The sequence below is a fragment of the Pinus tabuliformis genome, chromosome 4_2, assembly GCF_031772625.1.
Source record: "Pinus tabuliformis cultivar Carrire ecotype Pingquan chromosome 4_2, CPIR1, whole genome shotgun sequence".
Lineage (NCBI taxonomy): Eukaryota > Viridiplantae > Streptophyta > Pinopsida > Pinales > Pinaceae > Pinus > Pinus tabuliformis.
Window position 1 is genome coordinate 176,315,499 of NC_142304.1, and position 25,773 is coordinate 176,341,271.

Genomic DNA, 25,773 nt, shown 5'->3' on the forward strand with positions numbered 1-25,773 from the left:
TCTTTTTCCAAGGAAAACCTTGTGGGATCTCCCCTCTTTCGGACAATATCTAGATGGATGGCAGCCCAACTGTGAGCCACAATAGTGCGTCGTAACACAAACTGCATGATTGGTTTTGAAACTGTGAGCCACAATAGTGGGTTGTAACACAGATTGCATGCTTGGTTTTGAAACTGTGACCTATGGCCTCCCAATCAGCAAAATGCCTTCGGCAGATGTTTCAATCAAATGAACCAACCCTTAGGACTTCAGGAGCTTCAGGAATTTCATGATTTGCGATTATGTTTGTGATTGATGTTATTTTCCTATAAGGTCCCCTGTGATTATGTTCATGATTAATTTGCCTAAGGTCCCTTGTGTTGTCGCACAGATTATCACGACAATGCTCAGACCGGGGGTTGTCACCCTGATCCCCGATCCCTCCGTTTAAGCCTGTCTCCGCGGCTAAGGGGGGTAGACCCTATGGCAAAATGGATGACCAACTGTGGACCAATTGGGTTGGGAGACACGAAGAAACAAGCACTAAATTGATTTTGTTAAGTTTAATAGACCAGTATTTTATGGAGTTAATGATTAAATGATTAGATGTTGCAGAATATGAACCATGTAAAACAAACATTTATCATCAATAACCCAAGCAATGCAAGATATCCAGTGAATTCACAATGCTTTAACGATCATCCAACAATTAAACTTAAAGAAAAATTAAATGCTTTAAATGATCATTTAGATGCTGAATCAGTTACCACTTTCATATAGCCAACTTGTAAATAAACATTTAAGTGCATTTAGCTATAGAAAAATACCACAAAAAGACATCAAAATGATTTTTCAATTTGTAGCTAAGCTTTTTCAAAATATTTTTTAATATATATATATATATATTAATTTTTAATTTTTTATTATTATCATTTTTTATATTTTATTATATTTTATATTTTTATTTTTTTTAAATGTTATTTGTTGAAGTCAAAATTCAAACCAAACAAAACTAATTAAATCTAAACTAACACCTAATCTATAAAACAATATAAAGTCTAAAACTTCAACCTTTTATGGCATTTTTTTTTTTTAATTTTTATATTTTTAAATGAAAACAAAAATTTTTAATTTTTTTTTATGAAACCTAAATTAAAATTAAAAAAAGAAGCTAAACAAAAATATAACTAAATCTAAACTAAATAAAAACTACAGATTAAACCTTTTTATATTTTTTATGAGATTTTTTATTTTTATTTTTCTTTTAAATAAAAATCAAAACAAACAAAATAAAATAAATGAAAATGAAAATCCAAATTTAATTTCTTTTTATTTTTTTAACTTTTTTCTAGATATATTTTTTTTTACTATTAAAGTCTAACTTCAAACGAAATTAAATCTAAATTTAAAACTAAACTAACATCATTTATATCCAATGTTTAAAGTTAAAACTACAATCTAAAGTCAAAACCTAATCTAATATATAAAGTGAAAGTTTATAAAATCTAACATCTAAAACTAAAAAAATTTAGCTCTAAGATCTAAACCAAATGAAGCTGATCGTAAAAAAAGAAATACCTACGTTATCCTAAGCATATAAAGAAAAATTGATTTTTTTTTTTCCTTTTATTTTTGATTGCTGTTGGTGCAGATGACGGCAAGAAAGAAATACGCAGGATGGAGAGCGAGACGCGGCAAAGTGAATGGGGTTGAGCAGCACGCAACGTTTCAATGAAAACGAGCAGAGAAGGACAACAATGGAACTGCGGATGAGGGAGGATTGCATTTGGAGAAGAATGGGGGCTCGACAGAGGAGGGAAGGGAGTGGCAGCGTAGATTGGAGTTTGCAGGTTGATGGAAAGAGGATCTGCGTAAAGGCAAATGAGGGAAGCCGCAAATTCAATGGAGGTTAAGCGGGGGATCAGACAGATGAGCGAATGAGGAAGCGTGGGCAGCATCTAAAAACTGCGTATATGTCCCTTTTTTTTTAGAATGATGCGTGGGCGTTTTGCAGATCTGAAAATCGATTTAAAAAAAAAATGATACGCTAACCTCAGAACCTGATCATGCCATTCCACACAAAACAAATCTTTGAGCCTTTGTTTTTTTTGCTTGTCGTTTGCTGCGCAGGTTCGAAGAATGATTGGTGACAACAGCTGAAGGGTGACTTGCGTGTGCAGGGTAGCAGCAAAAACTGCGATTCCTTAAAAAAAAATTTCGAGATTTTTCTATAGCAGTAAAACCCCAGGCAGCAGTGAAAAATGAAAACGCAGTTTGCAAACCTGCAATCCAGAAACCTGATCAAAAATTTAAATCTTTCCTGCTCCAAACTGCCTGATGAAACCCTGAAAATTTCTCAAAGCCTGTACTTGCAACCTGCGATGACAAAGAACGGAAATCCAAAAATAATATGTGCAAGAAACGAAGCTAAAAACCCTAAACCTAAGTTGCAGGAAACGTGGGGGTAGGGGTCGTTTCCCCCCTGAAACGGAAACGAAACCAGGAAACGCGTACCGTACGGCCTGGAAACGCGTTTCCGGCCGTACTGGCACGTTTCCCAAAACGGAAACGTGGCAGTACGGCCGGAAACACGTTTCCAGGCCGTACGAGCCACGTTTCCCTAATTTAATGTGTTGTTTTTTATTTTTTTTTTTTTAATTGGTTTTTAAATTTTTTTTAGGTTTCCGGAAAATTCTAGAAACCTATTCTAAAGTTATAAAAGAGCAGTTTGTCTCATTCTCTCATCACACTATTCAACAAGTCGTTTCTCTTGGAGATTGGTAGTTGTTTCAGCTAGGGTGTTTTGAGCAGCGAGCAAAGTAGATTTCAGCAGCAGGAGAAAGAGATTTCAGCAGCAAGAGAAAGAGATTTCAGCAGGAGATTTTAGTAGCAACAGATTTGGCTCAGCTACAACCATATTTCTCTTTTCTTTTCTGGCATTTCGGGGTAGTCTCAGCCACAGAAAATTAATTTGGGTAAGCCAGATATATCAGCTTTGGAGGAGAGAAGCACCATGAATCCAGTTAGGTGGTGGATTTGTCATGGAGCAAATGGTGTACATTTGCAAAACCTTGCCATTCGTATTCTTTCACAAGTGGCAAGCTCTTCATCAGCAGAAAGGAATTGGAGCACTTATGGTTTTATTCATTCTGTGAAGCGCAATAGGTTGGGCTCACAGAAAGCAGAGGATCTTGTTTATGTGCACTCCAACCTTCGCCTTGCATCTCGTAGGGGTCTAGAATACAACAATGGTCCTTCTAAAGAATGGGATGTGGATGCAGAAAATCCTGATTTGGATCTCTCTCTTGCTGCCCTGAATATTGAGGCCGAATCTGGAAGTGGAATTGGTGCATCATCTTCTTCAGCACCACCATCCACTGTTGAGCATTGTGCTGCTTCTATTTTTGATGAGGATTGTTATGATGAGGATTAGTCTTTTGTGACTTGTCTCTATAGTTCTTGCTGCCTTATAGTCTTTATTGTACTTGTAGCCTCATATACTAATATAAATAAAGGCTGATTTTGGATTTTCCTATATTTTTATTATCATTATGTGATCATTCATGACTCATGAGTAAATGTGATGTAAATTTAATCTTAATGTTTAAATGTAATAAATTATAATCATATAATGTAAATGTATCATTAATGCTTTATGATTGCACATATATATATTAATAATTTTTAAATATTTTTAATATATATATATATATATATATTCGCGTTTCCCCATTTCCAAAATTTGGGGAGGCCGCGTTTCGTATCGCTTCCCGTTTCGGAAACTCATTTCCGTTTCCCGTTTCGTGCAACTTAGCCCTAAACCTAGCTAAAAATTTACAATATTTACAGATCTAAGGCTCTTTAGCAGCCGGATTTGTCAATAATCCACATGTATATTTTCAGAATTTGAAACTTAATGTGAGGTGCTTCAGAAAACCCTGCATGCATTAATAAAAAATTTCAAATGATAATCCCGGGATCAAGAACTGGCTGGGCTCTTTCAGAAAACACAATCCGGGGGTTGGCCGGTTCAGCCGAGAACTTCCCCTAACGCCCGGTAATCTGAAAAAAAGGATTTCCTGCACAACTTAAAATCAACCATTAACATAGAGGGAGAAAACAATAGTAAAACCCAGAGCAAAGGGAGATACCTGCCACTATATTTCAGAATCTAAACTGTCATTCAAACCCCAAAGATCAGACAAGATACCTGTGCCTAGATCAATCTTCATTAAGCTATCATCAATGGCTGAAAATAAAATTATGCAGAAAAATAAAACAATCTTACAGCATTTCCAGAAAAGTAACACCAGCAAGATTTTTAAACCCCAAAGTCTTTCTTTATTGCACAAAAATGACTACAAGAGAGCTTTTTTTTGCACCAGACTCTCAGATCTAATCTCTTATCAAATGACCCCTAGCACCCTATTTAAAGGAAAAAATTCCCAACAGCTAGTTCGAGTGATCCATGTCAAAATGATCTCGACCGTTGATGAGGATCAAGATATCTCTTAATCTCATCCGTCGAATTTTTTAATGCATTAAAAAATTGAAATTCTGCATTTATTTACTCAAAAATATTATTATTTTATTATTTTATTTTATTATTTTATTATTATTTTTTAATATTTTAATTTTTCAATTTTTTTTAATTTAATTTAATTTAATTAATTAATTAATTAATTTTTATTATTTTATTATTCTATATATATATTCCTTTTTTTATTGTTTTTTATCTTTTCAATTTTTTAATTTTTAATTTTTAATTTATTTTTAAATGGATCCTCGAACTTAGCCTTTGGAAAAATCACCTAAGACCTAGGACTTAAGACTTATGAGGGGATTAAAACATTTTCTAACCCTTAAGACACATTACATCATGACTTTTACAATTTTACATTTCAAGGGGGAAAACCATTTGACATAGACCCTCATAGACCACCCAGTTCTGCGACACAACTATAATCTAGCAGATCAACATACTAGGATTCTCCTAAGATTCTAATGACAAAATCCATTCCGGCTTTGGGGTTAGGCTGAAGGAAAACTCTGCCGATCATGGATCGATGAGACAAAAAGCCTTTCGGAATGTAGATTATCACTAGAAAATTAGGTCCACCTAGGCAATTTACATACATGACTCAATTCTGCTAAGATTATTTACAATTCACACATGCAGACTGGGTTTACAACACAAATTGATCAAGTCGACGATGATTGTCGAATGGCATAGACCCGTCAATCAAGCGCTATCCCTTTTGCGAAGAAAAGGGGGTGTACTGCTATGGGAAGTTGACACGTAGTGGTCAACATCTGGATCCACTTGGGGACATGTTGCTGCACTGTAGGAATGTGAGAATTCAGAATCTGCATCCACGCAACACACTACATAAGTAGCGTCCGTCCAAAAAATCATCATATAACATTAAGCACATGAAAGATATAAGCTCTTCATTTATTAACTATCTAGTAACATGAAAAGTAAATCTAATCCTAAAATAGAAATGAAAATGCTGAAAAAACAAGGAGTAAGGTTAGAAATACAGGGGATGCCCCATGGCATCAGATCTGTTCAATATAGTGTATACTGAGCATTTGCCTGCTTTCAGGCAAATCTGTCGGCTGCTTGTCGGATGTGCCATGTCCAATTCTACATATGGTAGGACTTTTTCCTATCCGAAAATCATGTTGCTCGCGGTCGTCTGATGCATCAAATCTTTCTTTCATTTTCTTCCTCTTGCGCTTTTTCTTCCTAGTAGGCTGTATTATTGATGACGTGGAACTTTTTGCTTCAAAGTTATCAGATGAAGTATGTAAGATATGCGTGACATGTCTTTCTTCATCCTGCATCTGATCTTTATCTTTTTTAATTTTATCTGGATCAACTTCAATTAACCACCTTTCAATCGAACCAATGACCTCCTCATAATAAGATGGAGCTTGTTGCAGCAAATGAGAAGGCTCCTGATCTATTGATGTTTCCTGGTTTCTTTCATCCTTAATCCACTGTTGAAATTTATGTACCTGTATTGTAATGGCATTTATCTGGCTAGAGTGTTCAACTTTCATAGCACTGATTTCCCTGGCATGATCTTCTTCCATGGTTAATAACTTTTTCTGAAGACATATCTGATTAGCTTCCATATCTTTTATTACTTTATCGTCTTTTTCCTTTATGGTCATTAAGCAATGCTGCATAGAGTTTATCTCTTCCTTATGATTTGCTTGCATGGTCGTCATATTTTCCTCTAAGCCTGATAACTTGCTTTGCATAAAACTAATTTCTGTGTCATGATTAGTCTTCATGGCCTCAATTTCCTTAGTATGCTGATTTTGCATGATCTCTGTCTCCCTATTACGCTTTTTCAGGTGGGTGCATAAAATTCTCACATCATTGGCGTAATTAGTTTGATTGATCTCCATATTTTTTACCAGCAGCATTAGTTCTTGTATAATTTGCTTATGATCTTCCTTTTCATTGTCAACACTGCTTTTACAATTTGTTCCTACTTTTCCACTATGATCTGCAATGGTGCAAGTGGATGGCAAATTCTGATATGAAGCATTGTCTTGAAATCTTTCATCGACAGCTGAACCTTTTATAAGATTACTTTCATTTTGTTGCACAATTTTAGGGGCACAAAGCGAGCTATCTGGATCACCATATCTATCTTTAAAAGCATTGACAATGTCTTGCAAAGAAGTGAAGGAATCTTCAGGACAACTATTAAACCAATTCAAAGCATCATCTTCTAAAGAAAGGACAAATAGACACATTTTGACATCTTCATGATTATACTGAGGAGATCTGCAATACATGATCATTATACGAGTAAACCAGCCTAGATTCTTTTTAACAACGACTGAATCACCACCCGAGAACACAGGTAATTTAGAAATGGCCACCTCCGGAATATCATGGCGAACATTAGTAAAATGACATCGTTTAAACGAATAATCCATGGTGAATAATAAGGGATCAAATGGATGATAGAAAGAGATCTCTGCTCAAGAAAATTAATAAATGAAACCAGTGGAGTCGCCACTTGAACAATGAGTCAAATTCTAGGATCAAAAAGTAACCAACATGCTGATATGATAGAGGCTTCTTGTCTGGGAAAAATAAGAAATGGAGTTGCCACCCAAACAAGAAACAAATCGAAGGGAAGTTGCTGATATGACGAAAGATAAGGTGATGAAAAGATCAAAAGACGCCAAAGAATGTTGGCCATTTGACAGGCTGATGAATGGCGTAAAAGATGAGATGATGATAATTTTTTTTGACTTTGCCAGCTCAAATGAAAAATAAGAAAGAAGAAATAATGATGATTGTCGAATAAACCAAGGACAGAAAAAATTCTGTCCCCGGCAACGGCTCCAAAAAATGTTGTCGCACAAATTGTCACGACAACGCTCAGACTGGGGGCTGTCACCCTGATCCCCGATCCCTCCGTTTAAGTCTGTCTCCCACGGCTAAGGGGGGTAGACCCTATGGCAAAATGGATGACCAACTGTGGACCAGTTGGGTTAGGAGACATGAAGAAACAAGCACTAAATTGATTTTGTTAAGTTTAATAGACCAGTGCAGTGCCTTATGGAGTTAATGATTGAATGATTAGATGTTGCAGAAATATGAACCATGTAAAACAAACATTTATCATCAATAACCCAAACAATGCAAGATATCCAGTAAATTCACAATGCTTTAACGATGATCCAGCAATTAAACTTAAAGAAAAATTAAATGCTTTAAATGATCATTTAGATGCTGAATCAGTTACCACTTTCATATAGCCAGCTTGTAAATAAACATTTAAGTGCATTTAGCTATAGAAAAATACCACAAAAAGACACCAAAATGATTTTTCAATTTTTAGCTAAGCTTTTTCAAAATATTTTTTAATTTATATATATATATATATATATATTTTTTTTTAATTTTTAATTTTTTATTATTATCATTTTCTATATTTTATTTTTTTTATTTATTTTTAAATGTTATTTGTTGAAGTTAAAATTCAAACCAAACAAAACTAATTAAATCTAAACTAACACCTAATCTATAAAACAATATAAAGTCTAAAACTTAAACATTTTATGGCATTTTTTTTTTAAATTCTTTTTTATGAAACCTAAATTAAAATTAAAAAAAAGAAGCTAAACAAAAATATAACTAAACCTAAACTAAATAAAAACTACAGATTAAACCTTTTTATATTTTTATTTTTCTTTTAAATAAAAATTAAAACAAACAAAATAAAATAAGATGAAAATGAAAATCCAAATTTAATTTCTTTTTATTTTTTAACTTTTTCTAGATTTTTTTTTTTTACTATTAAAGTCTAACTTCAAACGAAATTAAATCTAAATTTAAAACTAAACTAACATCATTTATATCCAATGTTTAAAGTTAAAACTACAATCTAAAGTCAAAAACTAATCTAATATATAAAGTGAAAGTTTATAAAATCTAACATCTAAAACTAAAAAAATTTAGCTCTAAGATCTAAACCAAATGAAGCTCATCATAAAAAAAGAAATACCTACGTTATCCTAAGCATATAAAGAAAAAATGATTTTTTTTTTTCCTTTTATTTTTGATTGCTGTTGGTGCAGATGACAGCAAGGAAGAAATACGCAGGATGGAGAGCGAGATGCGGCAAAGTGAATGGGGTTGAGCAGCATGCAATGTTTCAATGAAAACGAGCAGATAAGGACAACAATGGAACTGCGGATGAGGGAGGATTGCGTTTGGAGAAGAATGGGGGCTCGACAGAGTAGGGAAGGGAGTGGCAGCGTAGATTGGAGTTTGCAGGTTGATGGAAAGAGGATCTGTGTAAAGGCAAATGAGGGAAGTCGCAAATTCAATGGAGGTTAAGCAGGGGATCAGACAGATGAGCGAATGAGGAAGCGTGGGCAGCATTTAAAAACTGCGTATATGTCCCTTTTTTTTAGAATGATGGGTGGGCGTTTTGTAGATCTGAAAATCGATTTTAAGAAAAAATGATACGCTAACCTCAGAACCTGATCATGCCATTCCACACAAAACAAATCTTTGACCCTTTTTTTTTTGCTTGTTGTTTGCTGCGTAGGTTCGAAGAATGATTGGTGACAACCGCTGAAGGGAGACTTGCATGTGCAGGGTAGCAGCAAAAACTGCGATGCCTTAAAAAAATTCGAAATTTTTATGTAGCAGTAAAACCCCAGGCAACAGTGAAAAATGAAAACGCAGTTTGCAAACCTGCAGTCCAGAAACCTGATAAAAAATTTAAATCTTTCCTGCTCCAAACTGTCTGATGAAACCCTGAAAATTTCTCAAAGCCTATACCTGCAACCTGCGATGACAAAGAACCGAAAACCCAAAAATAATATGTGCAAGAAACGAAGCTGAAAACTCTAAACCTAGCTAAAAATTTACAGTATTTACAGATCTAAAGCTCTTTAGCAGCCAGAGTTGTCAATAATCCACAATTATATTTTCAGAATTTCAAACTTAATGTGAGGTGCTTCAGAAAACCCTGCATGCACTAATAAAAAATTTCAAATGATAAGCCCGGGATCAAGAACTGGCTGGGCTCTTTTAGAAAAAACAATCCGGGAGTTGGCTGGTTCAGCCGAGAACTTGCACTAACGCCTGATAATCTGAAAAAAAGAATTTCCTGCACAGCTTAAAATCAACCATTAACATAGAGGGAGAAAACAATAGTAAAACCCAGATCAAATGGAGATACCTGCCACTATATTTCAGAATCTAAACTATCATTCAAACCCCAAAGATCAGACAAGATACCTGTGCCTAGATCAATCTTCATTAAGCTATCATCAATGGCTGAAAATAAAATTATGCAGAAAAATAAAACAGTCTTATAGCATTTCCAGAAGAGTAACACCAGCAAGATTTTTAAACCCCAAAGTCTTTCTTTATTGCACAAAAATGACTACAAGAGAGCTTTCTTTAGCACCAGACTCTCAGATCTAATCTCTTCTGAAATGACCCCTAGCACCCTGTTTAAAGGAAAAAATTCCCAACAGCTAGTTCGAGTGATCCATGTCAAAATGATCTCGACCATTGATGAGGATCAAGATATCTCTTAATCTCATCCGTCGAATTTTTTAATGCATTAAAAAATTGAAATTCTGCATTTATTTACTCGAAAATATTATTATTTTATTATTTTTAAGTTTTTATTTTATTATTTTTAAGTTTTTATTATTATTTTTTAATTTATTATTTATATATATATATATATATATATATATTCCTTTTTTTATTGTTTTTTTTATCTTTTCAATTTTTTAATTTTTAATTTTTAATTTATTTTTAAATGGATCCTCGAACTTAGCCTTTGGAAAAATCACCTAGGACCTAGGACTTAGGACTTATGAGGGGATTAAAACATTTTCTAACCCTTAAGACACATTACATCATGACTTTTACAATTTTACATTTCAAGGGGGAAAACCCATTTAACATAGACCCTCATAGACCACCCAGTTCTGCGACACAACTATAATCTAGCAGATCAACATACTAGGATTCTTCTAAGATTCTAATGACAAAATCCATTCCGGCTTTGGGCTTAGGTTGAAGGAAAACTCTGCCGATCATGGATCGGTGAGACAAAAAGCCTTCCGGAACGTAGATTATCACTAAAAAATTAGGTCCACCTAGGCAATTTACATACATGACTCAATTCTGCTAAGATTATTTACAATTCACACATGCAGACTGGGTTTACAACACAAATTGATCAAGTCGACGATGATTGTCGAATGGCACAGACACGTCAATCAAGCGCTATCCCTTTTGCGAAGAAAAGGGGGTGTACTGCTATGGGAAGTTGACACGTAGTGGTCAACACCCTTTAATGTAATTTTTTATTTATTTTTTTATTTTTAATTTCTAGAGCTTTAGGAATTTCTTTTGGACATTAATATTGATAGTACCAACGGATTCCATTCAAGGGTATCCCAAAACCACATCCACATCTACATCATCCATATTTGAAACATAAAAATTAGAATGCAACACATACATATCCATAGAAATCTTCAAATCTTTATAAATTTGAACATCCTCATTATCAATCTGTGTTTTCAATATGTTTTGCTAGAACTTGCAATTTTTTAGCCAAATTAACAATGATAAAATTATGCTAGCAACTAGGATTGATAGACACAATAATCTTCTCTTTCTGAATACATCCCTAAAATTGTAATATGGAGATATTAATAGAAAATAACCCTTTATGTTTCTTATTGTATTTCTTTCCGGCATGAGACCACATGTCCAATAGGATTTTTTCGAAGTCTTCATTAGAATGTGCCTCCATTCCCTTAGAGTTAAGTGAGTCCACTTATATGACAACCTCATCTCTGAAATTTTGCCATGGTCCCTTTCTCCACACTGTTGGGAAGTGTGACTTCGTGTGTTCTATGAATTCCTTGATAGTATGATCATCATCTTTCCTTGTAAAAATTATCTCAATAGAACCCATGAAGTAGAATGAGGGTTTTGTAAAAGATCACTTACTTTGTGTGACAAATTTAAAATGAGCACAACTTGGTCAATGTAGCTCAAAATCCATATTACAACTTGTTTTCGGAAATGGAACAACCATTATGCATCTTCCCATGTGATTGGAATCACGATTTGGGCACTTTGGTAGCTCGGATCTGCGCTGCAATTGTCTGGCTGTCACAATGTTTTTTTGGCAAAATAACTGATTTTAAATGAGTGAGATCTCTGCCATCCAGACTGCGATTTAGACTATTTTTTTTTTTTGTTTTGAAATTGGGTGATTTTTCCAGAGAACTCAGATATGCAATTAGTTTCTTGAAATTCTGCACAAAAATCTGCAAAAATTGATTGGAGAGCCGCCGCCCATGATTTTCTGTTAGAGAAAATTTTACAAAACAATTAATTTTAAATCAGCGATGTCTCCTCCGTTCGGGCTCCGACTCAGACAATTTTTGTTTTTTTTCAATTGGGGTATTTTTTCGCAAGGAACTCAGATATGAAATTATTGTATGAAAATTGTGCACCAATATGTCCAAATCTGATTTGCAAATTCGCTGCCACTATTTTTTTCCCCAAGAAATTCCTGCAAAAGAAAAAAAACATTCTCTCTGCTCTGCCCAAGAAAGATTTCTGATACCACTTGTAGTATATCTGCAAATATATAAACTAATTCCAAAAGACAATACAAGAGTAAGATATAAAATGCTTCAAATCTTCATTAATATCAAACCCTTGAGGTAGGGTAACACCATACAATTACTCCTTAAGGAAGGAGAACATTCCACAAACCATATGCTTGTCAATACATTACAATACTCGACATATCTCAATGCAGAGTCTCTAGCCTCTATATAGGCTTCATACATACAATACCATGGGTAATACCATGGCTCTCTGAATACACTACGTCCAATACCATGGGTTTATCACATTATTTCCTAACTACTTGTGGTCCCTTGCATAATGCTTAACTATGACTCATTTATTTATCTTTAACTGTTAAAATTGGCAACTAGGGCTAAACTCAATGTGGGTTATCTTACTTATGGCAACTGATATTTTTCTTGGATCCCTCTCATCGAGAGGTGTAGGATTGATCTAAAGATCATCCGATTCCGATAAGTATTCATAGAGTTATGAATTTATTTGTGTTATAAGCCAATTCATCAAGGTCGGCTAGCAACCAAATAAACCGCACATGTGCTCAACGTTTTAGTATAAAAGGAGATGACTCGAGAGTCATTTCTCTCACACACTCCTATCTTGATTTCTCTCCACTTGTCTTGGGTGTTAGTGGAAGAGAAATCTAGGATTGGAAGCCCTAGACGTTGGAGGAAAAGAGGTTGCCCTAGACACAGATAGAAGGCAGCCCTAGACGTAGATAGAATGCATCCCTAGTGGAAGGCAACCCTAGACGCAGATGGAAAAAAGCCCTAACGCTGTCCTACATAAGCCCTAGATGCAGTCTTAAGGAAGCCCTAGCCGCAGTCCTAAGCAATGTTGCACACATCGCGATCGGGATTTAATCGGCGCCGGGAAAAAAGCGGAAAAAATCGTTAAAATCGGGAAAAAATCGGAAAAAAGCGGGAAAAAATCGTTTAGCACAAAAATATTCATTTTTTTTCAATTTTTTTCAATTTTTTTAATATCTAAACCATCTACAACATAAAATAAATACATTGACACATAAATATGATAAAAAAACTAATATATAAGATGTTCAATATCATTTCTAGCGCTAAAATCACACATAACATTGAATCATGTCCTGAATAGTAAGTCCTGAGTCCCAAGTCCAACTCAGCCTCAAAATATCAACAAAAAATATGATAATGTATCTCATCATGTCATAATGTCATATACAATAAAATGAAAGTCTAATCCTATTGATTTCCTCTGCCCCTCTTGCGAGAAAATGGCACAACTTTCTCTTTCCCTCTAGATGTAGAAGCTGGTGCCTGTGGTGGTGGAAATGGCAGTGGAGTCTGACGTGCTCTAGAAGCTGAAGAACTAGTAGTAGCAGCTACAGGAGGCTGAGGTGGACGGAGACCACGTCCTCTACTGGTGGTAGTGGTAGCCCGGGTAGCCCGGGTAGGCGGTGTCACCTCCTCCTCCTGCTCCTCCAACTCCTCCTCCTCCTGCTCCTGCTCCTGCTCCTCCTCCTCCTCCTCCTCCCCTTCCTCCTCCCCCTCATCCTGCACTAACCAATCCTCAGTGGGATCCATGAGAGGCCTCTCGGTCTCAACCCTCCATTCAGCAGTGGTGTCAATCCCATCCAATGAGATGGCTTCCGTATCAGGTGTCTTCTCTAGTTGTTTCACCCACAATCGAAGATTGTAGTAGACATAGACCATGTCATTAAGTCTATGGGACTCCAACCTGTACAAAGTTCATGAAATAATAAATTAATAATTAATATTATAAAAAAAATATTGTTTAAAACTTTAATGAATTCAAAAATTTATTTGGAAATTTGCAATATTTTAAATGTTTAAGTGTTAACCTATTGCGCTTCTTGTTGTGTATTTTTTCAAATACACTCCAATTGCGCTCACATCCCGAGGAGCTGCATGTTTGGCTGAGGATCCGCACGGCAAGATTTTGCAAAAGGGGGACTCTGCCACCATACATCTTCCACCATGCGTCTACAACAAAATTACAAAGAAAATTTTAAATAAACATAAGAAAAAAATGGAATTTGAAGAAACAATGAAATTTGAAACAAAGTTACAAAGTACATACTACATAGTACAAACTAAAAAATACCTGGCATTTTAACCGTCCTATCAATGACAGCCATCTCAAAGCCAAATGTGCCAGCTGACAACTTATATTGCTCAATTTGTCTAGAGACCTCCATACGTTCTTCTGAAGTTCTCACCATCTTCTGGACACAGGTTAATAATCCTTCCACGACCTCAACATCAAAATTAAACCCACATGCATAAGAAAATGCAGGGTTCAGGAAAAGGCCAGCAGCATGAATGGGACGATGGAGTGTGTTGTTCCATCGCTCATCAATGACCTTCCATAGAAGGAGTTGTCTCTGGAACCCATCATCTCCCTTGTCATCATAGTAGGACCGAATGGCTTCTTTGGCCCTATCCATGGCTTCATACAAATAGCCCATTGCGGGCTTCTCACCATCAACCAACCGAAGAACCTTTACCAAAGGTTCTGTAACAGCGCACACCTCCTGCACTCCCGCCCAGAAGTCCTCCTGGTATGAAACTAGTCTGCAGACGGCCTCTCCTTCTGGTTTGCGGCTCATTGATGAAGCACGCCACTCCTCTGAAAGAAACATTCTCTTCAAATCCCACATAGAATTCAAGAGGGATTGAAGAGATATGAAACTCGTCGCAAACCGTGTAATGGCGGGGCGCACCAACTCTTTGTTGTTGGTGCATTTTCTCATCAAGCTAAGCACAGATGTGTGATTGTAAATAAATTTTGTGATGCTTTTTGATGAGTCAACAACCTCTTTGACAAAGGGAATTTTCCCAATGTCCTCTAACATCAAATCAATACAATGGGCAGCACAAGGTGTCCAAAATAAAGTAGGATGCCTGTCCATAAGCATTCTACCAGCAGCAACATAATTTGCAGCATTGTCCGTTATGACTTGGACAACATTTTCTGCACCCACCTCCAAAATAAACACATCCAGCAAATCACATAAAGTTTTTGCATCTTTGATTTGATGAGTTGCATCAACAGATTTGATAAACATAGTCCCCAAGGGACAACTAACCAAGAAGTTTATAAGGGTTCTCCCCTTTTGGTCAGTCCAACCATCTGACATAACAGTGCATCCTGTTTGTGCCCATGATGCCCTAAAATCCTCCAATCTTTGGGTGCAGTCACGCTTTTCATCTTGAAGAAGCCGGCCTCTGAAATCATGAAGAGAAGGGAGTTTGTACCCCGGGCCAACACTGGCAACAGCATCAAGAGTAGGTTGGAAAAATGGATTATTCCTTATAATGCTGAAAGGAATATCACTCCAGAGGAGAAATTTTGTCATCAACTTGTCAGCTTTTTCTTTTTCAGTTCTTTTTAGCATTGAACCAATAGTTGGTTGTGAACCAGGTGTGGTTCGAGGAACAAAATATGATGATGCAGCTACCGGATTGACTGACGCTGCAGTAGAACCTGTGCCACTTGGCCCACTTCCTTCAACTGACCTTTTTAGTTGCCTTTTGAGTTCTTCTTTGGCGTCTCTAGTGTGCTCTAATTCTCCCAATGCTCTCATGGCTTTTTGGATAATTTCAGCATTTGTCTTTAGACAGGGCACCACATCACGTCCAGGGATTTGTGCAAGGTGGAACTTCAACCTGTACACCCCCCCGAATATTTCCTTTCCACACAACTTGCAATACAAGTTTTGTCTATCATTCGGAGTTTTAGGGTCACCATATTCCCAGAAAGGATCCAATTTCCTTGGCATGTTTGTTTTTGAATTTTGAATTTGCAAACCTATGGAAAAATAAGGATTAGGAAATAGGAATTTAGGATTACATAAATGATAATAGTAAATACAAATTACAATTTAGCATTTGCAAAATTACAAGCTAATTATTTCCAAAATCCCAATTTCTAAACCCAAGTTACCCAACCAAATGCCAAAAAACAATGAAAAATAAAAAAAAATAAACAATGTTTAAAGAAAATGAGAAAATAAAAATCAAAAATTGGTTCTCATAGTCATAACAAATAACCCATCCCAAATCAATGAAAAATTTCCAAAAATTCTTTAAAAACAATGAAAAACAAAGTTTTTATAGAACCAAAACAAAAAAAAATTAATCTACATACCTGGTTTATGGACAAATTGGCGATCTTGGCTTGGATTCCTCCTAAAATCGCTTCGATTCGCTCCCACAACGGACGGCAACCCTCTCCCTCACTTCTTCTCCTTCTCCTCCGCGGCGGACTGCTGAATGAATAAAAAAAATTTCGTTTTTTCCACATAAAACCCCGCTGCCCGCGCCCCTCGCGATTTAATGCGAAAAAATCGCGATTTTATCGATAAAAATCGCTATAAAAAAAAAGAGGCGATTTTTTGGATAAAAATCGCGCTTTGAATCGGCAATTTAAAAAAAACGCGATTTTACGATTTAATCGCGATTTTATCGCGATGTGTGCAACACTGGTCCTAAGGAAGCCTTAGTTGCAGTCCTAGAGTACCCTAGACGCAGTCATCTAAATGAGGTCTGTTCACACTAGGGTAGGCCACATCTCATAAGGGAAATTTTGGGCCAGATTTGAGGATGGTTAGGGATTGTTGTGTGCCCTAACCAGTCCCATAAATTACAGTAGTAATGAAGTGACAAACAACAGCGTTTGTATGGTGGGTTGACAGCAAAGGAAGATGGGATAGCAAGGTCACACGGTGTTGCAAAGGAAGATGGGACACAAGGTCACATGGTGCTGCAAAGGAAGATGGGACAACAAGGTCACACAGTGCAGCAAAGGAAGACGGGACAACAAGGTCACACGGTGTTGCAAAGGAATACGGGACAACAAGGTCACATGGTGCAGCAAAGGAAGACGGGACAACAAGGTCACATGGTGTTGCAAACAAAAATGGGACATCAAGCAAGCATAGGAGCAACAGTGGCGCAAATGGGACAACTGCTAACTAGTGCAACAAAGCGTAGGATAACAAGGTAGATATTGCTATATAAATGCATGGGACAACAAGGTACATAGTGCTGTATAAATGCATGGGACAACAAGGTACGTAGTGCTGTATAGATGCATGGGACAACAAGGTACATAGTGTTGTTTAGGTGCATGGGACAATAGGGTACATAGAGCTGTATAAATGTATGGGATAGCAAGGTACATAGTGCTGTATAGATGCATGGGACAACAAGGTACATAGCGCTGTATAGAATCAAAGGTACATGGGACAGTTGTGACATGGCAACAAAGGTACATGGGACAGTTGTGACATGGCAACAAAGGTACATGGGACAGTGGCAAGCATGGACAGCATGACAAGTATGGTGCTGCAAGCACATGAGACATGTTGTATGACAACATGGTTATGACAGATGGGACAACAATGCAACATAAGGTGCAACAATATGATGTGTACAACATGGTCATGAGGTCCAGTATTGTGATGATGGGTGCAGCATGATGACGGTATGCAGCAAAATGATAGGTGAAAGAGTCACCTTGGAGAATTAGTTGAAGTAGCATGTCTTCAACTGATCTCATGTATCATCTTCTTAGAGATGATCTATGCTCTTATCTAGATAAGTCAAAGTGTTGACCTCTGTTGTAAATGTACTGTCTCCCTCTCTCTCTGCTGAACTATTGAAGAACATATAAGAAGAACTGATCAAGGGTTTCCCCACATTGGGGTTTGTCCCTAGCTAGCGCCACATCTTGTGTCCTCTTGTCTTGGCTTGTCTTCTGTGATTTATGTTTATGTTCTATCTGCAGTTTACTTTAATACTGATGTGATTGCTAATCTGGAAAAGATATTGAGCTAACTGTGAAAATTGAAATAAATTGCTCTAAGCATAGAACATACCTAAAATTAATATGGTATCAGCGCTGAGGTGAAGGCAAAGCCGAAGCAAGAGTGAGAGAGCAATCGTCGAAGACAATAGGGAGAGGACAAAAGGCTCAATGGATTCCTCATCCCTTTTGAAATTCACCAAGGGTCAAGTTGAAGCAGAGAATATTATCAGAACGGTGCAACAGAAGTTTCTGATGGCCTACCTAAAGATCACTTCAATGGGAAGTTCGGATCTAAGGGAGGAAGGAAAGGCAAATGCTTTGTTTGTAATAAGTTCAACCATTATGTGAAGGGGTGTCTGAATGGTAGGGACACATCACTTGATGATGATAAAAATCATTCCAGGGACATCTTCACTGATCGAAGGAATGACAGGTAATGCAGGTCATCAAGGAAATAGCCGACTCTTCAAAGAAAGCAAGGAACCCCAGGTATGAAGAATCAAATGTTGTTTCTAATGAGATTAAAGAAGCGTTATCTTATATTGGCCCTCTCTTTCAAATTCTGTGGGAATCTGGCTTATTGATTGTAGTGCTTCAAGGAACTTCATCAGATAGAAGGGTGATCTCTCTAATTTAGTAGAGATGGAAACAATCGTGGGATTATACATGGAGTTGATGCCACCTATCTCGGAAAGGGTGTAGGGAATGTTACCCCTCAATTGAATGAGGGTAACTCGATTCATTTACAAAATCTCTTTTATGTGCCTGATCATAAGTAGAACCTGGTGTCCATTTTGGCAATGGAAGTAAAAGGTTTCAGGGTGGCATTCATTGATGGAAAGGTAGGTGTTTGAAAATAGAATTTTCAAAGATGCTTTTTTTCATGGGTTCAGGGTTGGCAATTTGTATCAAGTTGTAGGATGGTCCATTGGGGATCATGTCAATTGACATATCTCATCTATAACACCGAAGCTCTACTTATGGGGCCCTACTCGATGTGAGTCAAATGGTGACAGGGATGCCTGAATTCAAGAAGAGGATGAAGGTACATGTCCGAGATGTAACGAAGGAAAATCTTACAAGGGGACCATTCCCCTCATGTAGCAGGTCCATAGGTTTGGAACAACCCAAGGAGTTTGAGATTCATGATCGAGAATCTCATGTATACAGGTGGAAGAAAGCCCTCTATGGCTTGAAGCTAACCACCCCGGGTTTGATATGAGAGGATTGATAGTTGTCAGATGAAGCTGAGATTCACTAAGAGTGAGCCCATCCAAACCATTGTTTAAAGGTTGTGGATGATAGACCTCTCACACCGACACCTTCTGAGGGTGACCTATTTTTAACAGGTGCAGACCTTCTCATTTGCAGAAGTAAGAGGGAGTTGGATTCCCGATGTGGAATGGTAAACTGCAAGCCAATGACTACCTTGAGGATCTTAACTTTCAGAAGTTATATGGTGGTGATGACGGACCAGATTTGGGAAATGCCTCTGAGTTTCATAAACTCATTTGCATTGATGTTCTTGGTGAACTTCCATCCGGATATATGTTTTGCAGTTAGCATGGTGAGCTCATATTTGGTTGAGCTTCACTGGATTGGTGCCAAGAATCTTCTGAGATATCTTCGGGGCACAACCTCTCATGGATTGAGATACACTGCCAGAAATATGAAGCTGCATGATTATTCGAATGCTGACTAGGTAGGCAATGTGGAGGATCACTACAACACTTCTAAGTGCTGGTTCTCTTTGGATTCTGCACCGTCGAGACTGAGTACATAGCTACGAGTATGATCTTGTGTGAAGCTGCCTGGTTGTGGAAGCTCTTCAGTGAGCTGTTTGTACACATGATGAATACCATTGTGATTCTCTGTGACAACCAGGGGGGATTCGATTGTTGAGGAATCCTGTATTCGATGATTGCTCCAGTAGATAGACATCAGATACTACCTTATCTAGGATGTGGTAAGTTGATGAGCGAGGAGGCTCCATCGCATTGAGACTGATGTACAGGTCGCAGACATTTTGTCAAAGCCCCAGGGAAAGGTCAAATTTGTGACTTTTGCGAATGACTTGGAGTCGTTGAGAGACCTTCGTATAAGGGTCCTGCATGTTGCATGCATTAAGCTCTGGGAGCTTTGGGGGGCTTGGGGTACTTACTGGAGCAACACATGACCATAGGGCGACTCACCCTCCCCTTTGGGATAGGATGATTCGTTCTCCTGTGAGCGACTTTGGGATAGGATGATTCGTTCTCCTGTGAGCTAGGATGATTAGTTCTCTTGTGGGATAGGATGATTAGTTCTCTTGTCGAGGCATCCTACCCATGCAGTCTCAGACTCATGGGAGGTACCTCTCATCTGATTAATGAGCAGGGAAATGGGGTTAGGAACCATAGTAGTATTATCGATGGACGCATCGTTGTATCTATTGTACTTCGTATGCTAGGATGACCTTCATTGATCTGGGATCAATGAAACTGATCTGGGATCAATATAAGTGGTTTGACACACTCTATTGTGATATTGATCTGGGATCAATAAAACCGACTTCGGGTCAGTAAGAGTGATATGACACACTCTCTTCATATGGAACCGACTTCAGGTCAGTACAGAATGATATGAGACATTCTCGATCAATTCTTCTTCTTCATGGTTCAGCAGAGCAGACCTGATCTGAGTAGAGCAGTGCAAGGCACTGATGGCAAAGATAGTACAATCTGACATCTGGATCTGCGGATGGAGTTCTCCCTAGTTGAGAGGGAGTGTTAAAATTGGCAACTAGGGCCAAACTCCATGTGGGTCATCTTACTTATGGCAGCTGATATTTTTCTTGGATCTCTCTCATTGAGAGGTGTAGGATTGATCTAAAGATCATTCGATTCTGATAAGTATACATGGAGTTATGAATTTATTTGTGTTATATGCCAATTCATCAAGGTCGGCTAGCAACCAAATAAACCCCACATGTGCTCAACATTTTAGTATAAAAGGAGATGACTTGAGAGTCATTTATCACACACACTTCTATCTTGATTTCTCTCCACTTGTCTTGGGTTTTAGTGGAAGAAAAATATAGGAGTGGAAGCCCTAGACGTTGGAGGAAAAGAGGTTTCCCTAGACGCAGATAGAAGGCAACCCTAGACGCAGATAGAAGGCATCCCTAGTGGAAGGCAACACTAGATGCAGATGGAAAGAAGCCCTAAAGAAGCCCTAACGTTGTCCTAAATAAGCCCTAAATGCTGTCCTAAGGAAGCCCTAGCCACAGTCCTAAGGAAGCGCTAGCTGCAGTCCTAGAATACCCTAGACATAGTCATCTAAATGAGGTCTATTCACACTAGGGTAGGCCGCATTTCATAAGGGAAATTTTGGGTCAGATTTGAGGATGGTTAGGGACTATTGTGCGCCCTAACTAGTCCCAGAAATTACAATAGTAATGAAGTGATAAACAACAGCGTTTGTATGGTGGGTTGGCAGCATGGGACAACAAGGTCACACGGTGCAACAAAGGAAGATGGGACAACAAGGTCACATGGTGCTGCAAAGGAAGATGGGATAGCAAGGTCACACGGTCCAGCGAAGGAAGATGGGACATCAAGGTCCCATGGTGCAGCAAAAGAAGATTGGACAGCAAGGTCACATGGTGCTGCAAAGGAAGATGGGACAGTAAGGTCACACGGTGCAGCAAAGGAAGATGGGACAACAAAGTCACATGATGCTACAAAGGAAAATGGGACAACAAGGTCACATGGTGTAGCAAAGGAAGATGGGACAACAAGGTCACATGGTGCAACAAAGGAAGATGGGACAACAAGGTCACATGGTGTTGCGAACAAAAATGGGACAGCGAGCAATCATAGGAGCAGTAGTGGCGCAAGTGGGACAACTGCTAACTAGTGCAACAAAGCATAGGACAACAAGGTACATAGTGCTGTATAAATGCATGGGATAACAAGGTACATAGTGCTGTATAAATGCATGGGACAACAAGGTACATAGTGCTGTATAGATGCATGGGAAAACAAGGTACATAAAGCTGTATAAATGCATGGGACAACAAGGTACATAGCGCTGTATAGATGCATTGGACAACAAGGCACATAGTGTTGTATAAATGCATGGGACAACAAGGTATGTAGTGCTATATAGATGCATGGGACAACAAGGTACATAGTGCTGTATAGAATCATAGATACACGTGATAGTTGTGACATGGCAGCAAAGGTACATGGGACAGTGGCAAGCATGGTGCTGCAAGCACATGAGACATGTTGTATGACAAAGTGGTTATGACACATGGGACACCAGTGCAACATAAGGTGCAACAGTATGATGTGTACAACATGGTCATGAGGTCCAACATTGTGATGATGGGTGCAGCATGGTGCAACATGGTGAGGTGCAACATGATGACGGTATGCAACAAAATGATAGGTGAAAGAGTCACCTTGGAGAATAAGTTGAAGTAGCATGTCTTCAACTGATCTCATGTATCATCTTCTTAGAGATGATCTATTCTCTTATCTAGATAAGTCAAAGTGTTGACTTTTGTTGTAAATGTACGATCTCTCTCTATCTCTCTGCTGAACTATTGAAGAACATATAAGAAGAATTGATCAAGGGTTTCCCCACATTGGGGTTTGTCTCTAGCTAGCGCCACATCTTGTGTCCTCTTGTCTTGGCGTGTCTTTTGCGATTTATGTTTATGTTCTATCTGCATTTTGCTTTAATATTGATGTGATTGATAATCTGGAAAAGATATTGAGCTAACTTTGAAAATTGAAATAAATTGCTCTAAGCATAGAACATACCTAAAATTAACATTAACTAAACTAATTAAATGTGGTCCTGTTATTACATCACTTTATTGTCTTGGTTATCTCGTTCTGTACCACATATTATCCCCCTAGGTATACTACAATCCACCACAAAGCTTGGAAAAAAATGAGTCACACACATGGATTCGACAATAGTAGTCCCCTTTGGTTCCTTAAATGTAGATTTAAATTGGGCCATGCCCAGAGAGGTGAGGTCCTCAAAAGATGAGATCTCTTGGCTATCAGGCCCCTCCATACTCCAAATAGTGTTCGAAATTTTCTGACCTTTTGCATAGGCATGATGAAACTTGGTATTTTCATCACCACAATCCAACCAGATAGCCTTGTTTTTAAGTTGCCATGTAGCTTCCTTATTGGCAAGAATCTCTTTCTTTCTCAATTCCAGACCAGTGTTGTGAAAAGCGCGATCGGGATTAAATCGGCGCGGGGAACGAATCGGAAAAAATCGGAAAAATCGGGAAAAAATCGGGAAAAAATCGTTTGGTACAAAAATATTCATTTTTTTCAACGTTTTTAATATCTAAACCATCTACAACATAAAATAAATACATTGGCACATAAATATGATAAAAAAACTAATATATAAGATGTTTAATATCATTTCTAGCGCTAAAATCACACATAACATTGAATCATGTCCTGAATAATAAGTCCTGACTCCTGAGTCCCAACTCAGCCTCAAAATATCAACAAAAAATATGATAATGTATCTCATCATGTCATAATGTCATATACAATAAAATGAAAGTCTAATCCTATTGATTTCTTCTGCCCCTCTTGCGAGAAAATGCCACAGCTTTCCCTTTCCCTCTAGATGTAGATGCTGGTGCCCGTGCTGGTGGAAATGGCAGTGGAGTCTGATGTGCTTTAGAAGCTGAAGAACTAGAAGTAGGAGCTATAGGAGGTAGACCACGTCCTCTACTGGTGGCAGTGGTAGCCTGGGCAGGCGGCGTCACCTCCTCCTCCCGTTCCTCCTCCTCCTGCTCCTCCTCCTCCTCCACCTGCTCCTCCTCCTCCTCCCCCTCCACTACATCCTGCACTAACCAATCATCAGTAGAATCCATGAGAGGCCTCTCGGCCTCAACCCTCCATGCAACAGTGGTGTCAATCCCATCCAATGAGATGGCATCCACATCAGGTGTCCTCTCAAGTTGCCTCACCCACAATCGAATATTGTAGTAGACGTAGACCATGTCAGTAAGTCGCTGGGACTCCAACCTGTACAAAGATCATGAAATAATAATTAATAATTAATATTATAAAAAAAACATTGTTTAATGAATTCAAAAATTTATTTGGAAATTTGCAATATTTTAAATGTTTAAGTGTTAACCTGTTGCGCTTCTTGTTGTGTATTTTTTCAAATACACTCCAGTTGCACTCACATCCTGAGGAGCTGCATGTTTGGCTGAGGATGCGAATGGCAAGCTTTTGCAAAAGGGGTACCCTGCCACCATACATTTTCCACCATGCATCTACAACAAAATTACAAATAAAATTTTAAATAAACATAAAAAAAAATGGAATTTGAAGAGACAATAAAATTTGAAACAAAGTTACAAACTAAAAAATACCTGGCATTTTAATCGTCCTATCAGTGATAGCCATCTCAAAGCCAAATGTGCCACCTGCCATCTTATATGTCTCAATTTGTTTAGAGATCTCTATACGTTGTTCTGGAGATCGCACCATCTTCTGGACACAGGATAAGAATCCATCCATGATCTCAGCATCAAAATCAAACCCACATGCATAAGAAAATGCAGGGTTCAGGAAAAGCCCAACAACATGAATGGGACGATGGAGTGTGTTGTTCCATCGTTCATCAATCACTCCCCATAGAAGGAGTTGTTTCTGAAACCCATCATCTCCCTTATCATCATAGCAGGCCCGAATGGCTTCTTTGGCCCTGTCCATGGCTTCATGCAAATAGCCCATTGCGGGCTTCTCACCATCAACCAACCGAAGAACCTTTACCAAAGGTTCAGTAACGACGCACACCTCCTGCACTCCCGCCCAGAAGTCTTCCTGATATGAAACTAGTCTGCATATGGCCTCTCCTTCTGGTTTGCGGCTCATTGACAAAGCACGCCACTCCTCTGAAAGAAACATTCTCTTCACATCCCACATAGAATTCAAGAGGGATTGAAGAGATATGAAACTCGTGGCAAACCGTGTAATGGTGGGGCGCACCAACTCTTTGTTGTTGGTGAATCTTCTCATCAAGCTAAGCACAGATGTATGATTATATATAAATTTTGTGATGTTTTCTTGATGAGCCAACAATATCTTTGACAAAGGGAATTTTCCCTACTTCCTCTAACATCAAATCAATACAATGGGCAGCACAAGGTGTCCAAAATAAAGTAGGATGCCTATCCATAAGCATTCTTTATCAGTTCTTTTTAGCATTGAACCGATAGGTGGTTGTGAACCAGGTGTGGTTCGAGGAACAAAAAATGGTGATGCAGTTACCGGATTGACTGATGCTGCAGTAGAACCAGTGCCACTTGGCCCACTTCCTTCAGCTGACCTTTTTAGTTGCCTTTTGAGTTCTTCTTTGGCCTCTCTAGTGTGCTCTAATTCTTGCAATGCTCTCATGGCTCTTTGGATAATTTTACCATTTGTATTTATACAGGGCCCCACATCATGTCCAGGGATTTGTGCAAGGTGAAACTTCAACCTGTACAGCCCCCCGTATATCTCCTTTCCGCACAACTTGCAACTCAAGTTTTGTCTATCATTCGGAGCTTTAGGTTCACCATATTCCCAGAAAGGATCCAATTTCCTTGGCATGTTTGTTTTTGAACTTTGAATTTGCAAAATTGAAGTCTTCAATGGTGTTTTGGTGCAGTTGTGAACCTATGGGAAAATAAGGATTAGGATTACAATTTAGCATTTACAAAATTACAAGTTACAAATTTACAAATTACAATTTAGTATTTTAATTTTTACATTGAT

At 38.0% G+C, this 25,773-nt stretch overlaps 2 protein-coding genes across 5 annotated transcripts in view; one reads left to right on the plus strand and one right to left on the minus strand.

Annotated features, from left to right (window-relative positions):
• The window catches only part of LOC149168737 (E3 SUMO-protein ligase SIZ1-like), a 415,166-nt gene that overhangs the window by 139,774 nt on the left and 249,619 nt on the right, over window positions 1-25,773 (plus strand). The gene's annotated exons all lie outside the window — the stretch shown is intronic.
• On the minus strand, window positions 13,211-16,128 carry LOC149168738 (uncharacterized). The gene is made up of 2 exons (XM_089428406.1): window positions 14,004-16,128; window positions 13,211-13,879 (listed from the first exon to the last, which is right to left on the minus strand). Exon 1 carries the CDS (start codon window positions 15,942-15,944, stop codon window positions 14,256-14,258), a length of 1,689 nt encoding a protein of 562 aa, XP_089284532.1. The 5' UTR covers window positions 15,945-16,128; the 3' UTR covers window positions 13,211-13,879; window positions 14,004-14,255.

Excerpts from the sequence above, each read along its gene's own strand:
- LOC149168738 (XM_089428406.1), bottom strand. The coding sequence starts at position 15,944 with ATGCCAAGGAAATTGGATCCTTTCTGGGAATATGGTGACCCTAAAACT.